This window comes from Trachurus japonicus, chromosome 23, assembly GCF_045865225.1.
Source record: "Trachurus japonicus isolate A0001 chromosome 23, Traja_1.0".
Lineage (NCBI taxonomy): Eukaryota > Metazoa > Chordata > Actinopteri > Carangiformes > Carangidae > Trachurus > Trachurus japonicus.
Window position 1 is genome coordinate 10,588,407 of NC_140929.1, and position 7,081 is coordinate 10,595,487.

A 7,081-nucleotide genomic window follows, 5' to 3' on the forward strand; every position below is an offset into this window, starting at 1 on the left:
AGTCCCCACACCTCAGGAGATAAGCAGGCCAAAAGTGTTTGGTTTCCACGTCATCGTTAGGCAAACTAAGACAATGAATGGGCACGCACACACAGACGCACACAAACATTTTCATGTCTATTTACATATTTTCCTGGCATGTGTCTGATCTCAAAATGAAAATAAAATAGCCCATAGCATGAAAGTTGTGTATTCTGTATGAAAAGCAAACACACAACAAGCACACACACGCACATATATACAGCACACGCAGATGCACACGATATTGAGTTTCAGAGTCAAGTGTCAATTGTCTGAAGTGCTCTGATGATGATGAGTTGTCCATTTAAACAACTTAATTCATCTTCACATCTCTGGCAGCCCTCTCTATAGAAAGCTTGATAGTAATGAGGCTGGCATTTTAAAATGCATCATAATTGACCACATCCATTCATTCAGTGGTCAAACATGTGCAAATGTCATTACAGTGTCTATCTGGGGTGAACTAATGTGCTCAGACCAACTAACAACATGCTATCCTCATTTCACAGTACTTTGCTCGATGCTTGTGGGAAAAACGCACAGCTGAAAACTCTGCCGCTCCTGATGGTATCTCTACTGTGACCTATTTCAATGAAACACCGAGAAGATGTTTGCGTTCTATTTATATATGACAGAACGCATAAATTACTGGTAGGTGCAGAGTGTTGAAAGCACAAGGAGCTGTGGGGCTTAAGAAAACTGCCACAATAGCAAGGTTTCTTACCTCTCCTAAGTGGGGAGTGGGATTGAATCCACACAGGTTGCACACCGTCTTCTTGCACTCGGTGCAGAGGCTGAAGTTGGGTGTGTCTGATGATCCGATGTTCAGCTCCACTTTACAGAGAGGGCAGCTTTCCTTGGTCGCCGATGCTGGGGCAGGGGCAGGGGCAGGGGCAGGGGCAGGGGCAGGTTTGACCGCCGGAGCCTCCTCTTTCTGCTCCACAGAAATGGTTCTGGGGGGCTTCCTGAATCTGGCGGGTGGGGTGTCAGGAGCAGAGTCCGAATCGGGTGGCGATCCAGGCGGAGAGAAGGGGGAGTCCGGTTCGGAGTCTGGCGGTGACCCAGGGGGAGAATCCGCGGCCTTATCCTCCTCTCCGGTGACCAGATTAGTGGCTGAGCTCAACAGGGACGATCCGAAACTGAACATCTGAGAAGCGGCAGCGGGAGGCTTTGTGGCTTCTGTCAACCCTCCAAAACCTCCAAACAACTTCCCAGTTACTGACTCCTCCTGTTTCTGCTGAGCCTGTGCCTGAGGCTTCGACGTTTCCATCAAACCACCAAAACCGCTAAACAGTTTCCCTGTAACGGACTCGGCCGCTTGCGAAGCAGCCGCAGGAGGTTTAGCCGCATCCGTCAGGCCCCCCAGACTGATGCCTCCTAACCCCCCGAAGAAGCTGGACTCCTGTTTGCCCTTAGCAGGAGACTGTTGGGGGGTGGACTTCTGCTGAACAGGGCGACCGGTCTTGGGGTCAATTTTGGGGGATCCTACCGAGGAGGCCGGCGACAGCGGACCTGGAGAGGTAGCTCCCGGCGACTTCTGCCTCGGCGTGGTGGGCGGTGTTAGCCCGGGGTCGGTGGTGCTCTGCTGCTTTATCAGCAGCTTGCCAGGCTTGCCGGGTCCTTGTCTCTGGGGCGAGGGTGGAGCCGAGCCTTGTTTGGGCCTCGTCATGCCAGGGGGATCCATACCTCCCATCGCCCGCTGCATCTGGCAGTTCAGACACAGCCACTCTTTACCCTGTATGCGGAACAAAAGATGGGTAAGATTTAACAGGGACAGATTTCCCCACTGTTGTGAGCACAGACACCAGTGGCATGTGTGATTAGAAAATATACACAGGCAGGCAGAACCAATTAAACCCTTGAAAGAACCATATTCTTTTCATTTTGCGTAACATGAAGACAAATATAGAGTCATGTCCATTAATTGGTGTTTCAAATGATGCCGAATCCTCTTTTCCCAAATTGCTTCTTTATAGCATGATGGAATTCAAATCTGGCAGCAGCCACAATAATACTCATCAGTCGGTGGATACATAAATTCAGACAATACCAACATTTTGTGAATTTTACACAACAACTATTTGTTTCTAATTAAATTAGAAGAAAAAAACAAGCCATTTCTACACGTCTGTTTCAGTGAAGCTATAACAAAGCCTGTCAACCAGGAAACATTTGACACAAAGATAACTACTATTCATGTATCGAGGCCTTTTATTCATCCCTCTGTCTGAGGAATCAAAAGGTTCAGGCCATGATCAACAGTTGAATTTCATTGTGTGTATTTTTGTGTGTGATGGTCCTTGTTGAATGTAATAACTGTGATGTAAATTCAATCAACTTAAAACATACACCACACTACAGTACAGTATACTGTTACTGCAAACAGCATTAAACTTGTATAGAGACCTTATTCAAAATCAAAGGGAATCCACTTCCTGCATTGACTCTTGTGTTGAAGAATTGGCCTTGACCGCATAGAAACAAATCCCAAGGAAGAAGCTTGAGCAGAATGAAGCAGTCATTTTGGTTTGCTGTGATCATGGCCCACCAGCGTTTACAGCCCATGTGTGACTGAGCCGTCCTCACTGGCTGGCACAGTATCTTCCTGTGGCCATGACATGAGTCACCTTGATCAACATTCCCTGGGTCCATATGGTCTCTCTGTTTCTCAAATCGTGTGCCACTCTTATGAGAAGCATTCGCTCTGCCAGGCTCAGAGAAATGAAATATGCTGCAAGATTTGGAAAACTGTGCACCTTAACACATGGTAAGGTGTGATTAGACACGTTGCAACCTTGTATATTATTGTGTTGCCAATTCATTTTGACCATTTGGAGAAATTCCTCTGTACATGTATCACAGAGTCATTTAATGATATTGATTAAACTAAAAAATGACATTTTATGCCTGAATAATAGTGTAAATCAATATTTTGGCAGCATAATGAGAGGCAGTGATCATTTGGCACAATTTTATATTGACCTTAATATGACCTTTCTCACCCTCTGCCCTCAATAACATGGACTGTTCTTTGGACGTATGTGTCTCATTTAGATCGATATAACCTCAGTATAACACTTTTCTGAAGTCACAGTTTAAATGAACAAGAACGACAAAAGAAAAAAAGGAGATAAACACTCTCTTACCGCTGAGTCTGGGGGGCTGAACCCACAGAGGCTGCAGACCTGGTTCTTACACTCCGTGCAGTTATTGTAATTAGGCGGCTCCTTGGACCCAGTGTTCAGCTGGGTGGTCTTACACAGTGGGCAGAGTCCACCTCCAGTCTTTCCAGGCCCCTGCTGACCAGGAGGCCCCCCACTCTTAGCTGGCCCCCCAGGTTGAGCCCCGGGGCCAGGTGGACCTTGCTGTTTGGGCCCAGGCTTTCCAGGTCCTTGTTGTGGGGGAGGGCCTCCCTGTTTGACACCCGGACCTGGGGGACCCTGACCTGGTTTAGGACCCTGTTGTCCAGGGGGTCCTTGGCCTGGTGGTCCCTGACCTTGCCTTGGGCCCTGCCCAGGGGGACCTTGGCCAGGAGGACCCTGACCTGGTTTAGGACCCTGTTGTCCAGGGGGTCCTTGGCCTGGTGGTCCCTGGCCCGGTTTGGGGCCCTGCCCTGGTGGGCCCTGGCCTTGCCTTGGGCCCTGCCCAGGGGGGCCTTGGCCAGGAGGACCCTGGCCTGGTTTGGGGCCCTGCCCTGGTGGCCCTTGACCTTGCCTGGGGCCCTGCCCAGGGGGTCCCTGCCCTGGCTTTGGCCCCTGTCCAGGTGGGCCCTGACCCTGTCTCTGCGGTCCACCCTGTTGTGGTCCCCTCGGACCCGGGCCCTGCTGAGGGCCCTTCCCCGGTGGCTTTCCTCCCTGCTTGGCCTCTGGTGCGTCTCCCTCCTCTTCATCCCCAAACAGTCCAAACTTGGGGATGTTGACCTGGTCGCCCATGGAGGTTATGGAGGAGGAGACGGAGGAGGTCATGGACGACACAGCACTGAGCGGGTTGGCCCCGCTCAGGAAGCTGGAGCCAAACATGCCGGATGACTTGGTCTCGGGGTCTTTTGGCTCCTGCCGGAATCTGGATTCAAAAAGGCTGAGGGACGAAGGGCTGCGGCCCGGTGTGGGCTTACCAGGTGGACCCTGGTTGAAGGCGTCTACAGTTCGGCTCTTACTGAGGCCTGTTGGGGCCCTGGAGGCCCCTACCTGCTGGCTTCGCTGGGCATCAGATTCTGAGGGTCTGGAAACAAAAAAAGAAAACAGAGATTAAAAATATAGAAAGACCAAACTGTGAACTTAAAAATCGGGATATTTCTGAAATATTCTTCAGCTCCTTATGTCTTAACTTGTGATGAAAATTTCTTTGGTGACATTTAGATGAAGACAACAAGAACCTACTGTTTGAATTATTCACTTTCAACCTGAATTTAGAGACTCAGATCAAAAACATCCAGTCATGTTTTCCCAGAAATAACACTACTAGCTAAAAGGCTGATACAAAATACAAACAACAAATGTGTCTTTCACGACTACCCACAAAAGGATGTTACAAGAAACGACCACATAGACTACAAACTAATGGTAAAAGCAAAAAGCAATTTCTCTTTTTATATTGCAGCATTATCAAAAATGGCAATTTAGACAACTATCAGCAACTTTAAAATAGAGTTACATACGCTTTCAACCCATTTGCAATTTTCCATCCCAAACAACACTGCTCATGATATTAGCCATCTCTGCTGCCTCCACACAGTAGCATCACTGTGCTAATAATAAAAGTTAAGATCATGGCGCTAGCTCTCAGGCCCTTTCAACACATCACTGAACACAAAATGTGTAGCTAGCAGCCCCGGGGTGAAGCTGACAGGATAGTGAACAACACTGAATGACATGGAGTGTAGATCATTGAGATAGAGAGGGAAGTGTGCGGCTCCATGGGGGTAAGATGACACGTCTTTGTTAGCTCAGGCTGAGAGACAACATACACAACCCACACAGAGAGACAACGGGACCCTTAGAGAAATGCATCAATGGACTGATTGGATATTGTCTTTGCCGTTGATGCGTGTATACTGTTCGCAACATACAGCGTGGTATTGCTTTCTTGCTGTCCCTGATGCCTCTGTCATTACGCCTGAGATAAATAACCTTCCAAGGCAGTAAAGCTTAATGCTGTAATGAATACTGATGCTTTACAATGGGCAACGAGTAATACATGAGTTTACAGGGTAAGAACCCAGCTAACAGTGGAAGTAGTGGTGTTGCAATGCTCCTCTGCAGAGTGGATTTCAGCACCACGGACAGCGACCAGACTGGCAGCCTCCATCAGCACAACATGAAACCGACTTTTTAAAAGAAAACAATCAGAAAGCAGCAGGAGGGGATGTCTACGAGTGATGACATTAACGCTGCTGTTGCTATTTATAGTCATATTAATATTGATGCACCCCCCCCACCCCTCCTCCTCCCCCCATCTCTAGCTCGGATATAAATAACAATTGTCTCCCCACCACCACCACCACCTCCCCACCCACAGTTGGAGCCAATTAGCAGCTCTGCACATCATCCTATTCTATTTGAAATCCAGGAATCCTTCACCATCATAATGAAATTATAGTTATTAAATATAATAATGGGGGCTTGTAGCAGATTGTTTTCACTAGCAGCTTCCTACTACCTCCTCCGCTATGAAGCACATCCCTCACATTATAACCGATTCAAAATCAATTTAGAGGAATTCTGTGATTGATATTATTAGAAAGCGGATGCAGGGAATATAAAGGTGGTGGATGTGTGTGTGTTTTTTTACAGGGTGTTAAGGCGTCGTTGTGATGGTGGAAGGAGGAGGGGAAAAAACACACTGGGCACGACTGATTTTTCTTACCCAGCAGGCATTTCGAAAATTTCGCACAAATACTGGAGGTGTGTCTCTTACTCAGTGAGTAACCGCGGACACTGACACAAACAACTGGCATATTTTTTTTTAATATGAAATCTGACACAATCATCGTTTTGTAGATGAGTTATTCAAAATGAAGCTTTCGTATCAGTGGGAAAACAACACACACACACACACACACACACACACACAATGATGTAGCCTATCGATAAAACGCGCCCCAGCTGATATCAGAGGCAGCATGCATTTGATGGGGATGACAGCGGTGTTTCTCAGTCACGCCAGATGTGGATGATGATCCATTACACGGGGCTCTGAGAACGGGATCGTTTCTTGGTGCGGCTAGGAGGATTTCAAATGGGCGTGAACATGCTCCCTTTGCCTCCTTCTCTCCAAATGATGATGCACACAAACCACAACACATCCACACTCCTTCCGCTCTTACGTCTCATATTGTGTTTTTTTTTTCTTTCTTTTTCTTAATGCATCGAATAAAATAAGCTGGTTAAAAAAGAAGCCCTGCCTTCGTGCAGCTGCTGCGCCTCCGGGCTGCCTGCCTTGCGCCCTTGACACCGCGGCGGCGAGCTGCCTCCTCTGCTCCTCGCTGAGTTCACTCAGGTTGACCGGAGTCCCGTCGGAGACCCGGACAAAGCCGCCCTTCCCGTCAGGTGCCAGCCCCTCCGGTAGCCCAGACAGCGGCCCTTCGCCTCCTTCCAGGCTCGCTTCGTTCCCCATGATCGACCCCTCCCGTTCCCCCGGATTCGGATCAATGCGCGATCCGCGTTATTTTTTTTTTTATCTCCAAAGTGCGCAGCGGACACGGTGATCCTCGGTGTGTCGGAGCATCTCAGATGATTGTCTCACTGGTCACTTCCTCCCTCTGTCCTGCCTTCACATTTCCTCTCGTTTCTCCTTGTTTTTTTTCCGTGTCTCGCATTTCTGCAGCTGCACATCACAGTCACCACAGTTTACCGTGAGGGGGGTCTCCTCCAGTTTGACTACCGTTCACAACCACTGAGGGTGGTTTCCGGGAGGTCTTACAAAATAAAATCCTAATTAGCTGGCATTGGTGTGGGCATCAGCTTCTGAGCATCCTACACAACATTGCGGAACCACAAAATAAATAAGGCTAATTAAAAATCGGACACAATAAACCCCACAAAGAACAGTCAGCGGCTTT

General features: G+C 48.4%; 1 protein-coding gene across 7 annotated transcripts in view; it reads right to left on the reverse strand.

The window, feature by feature from the left end:
- The window catches only part of pcloa (piccolo presynaptic cytomatrix protein a), a 55,558-nt gene extending 48,734 nt beyond the window's left edge, over positions 1-6,824 (reverse strand). For 6 of the 7 annotated variants that reach the window (XM_085769502.1, XM_085769501.1, XM_085769499.1 and 3 more), the window contains exons 1-3: positions 6,425-6,824; positions 3,168-4,242; positions 746-1,756 (exon numbers count right to left, since the gene is read on the reverse strand). In XM_085769502.1, the coding sequence (XP_085625628.1) occupies positions 746-1,756; positions 3,168-4,242; positions 6,425-6,636 (2,298 nt within the window). In that variant the 5' untranslated portion in view covers positions 6,637-6,824. The remainder of the gene's footprint in view (positions 1-745; positions 1,757-3,167; positions 4,243-6,424) is intronic. The other variant, XM_085769503.1, reaches the window with a different exon arrangement.
- Between the last annotated feature and the right edge of the window lie 257 nt (positions 6,825-7,081).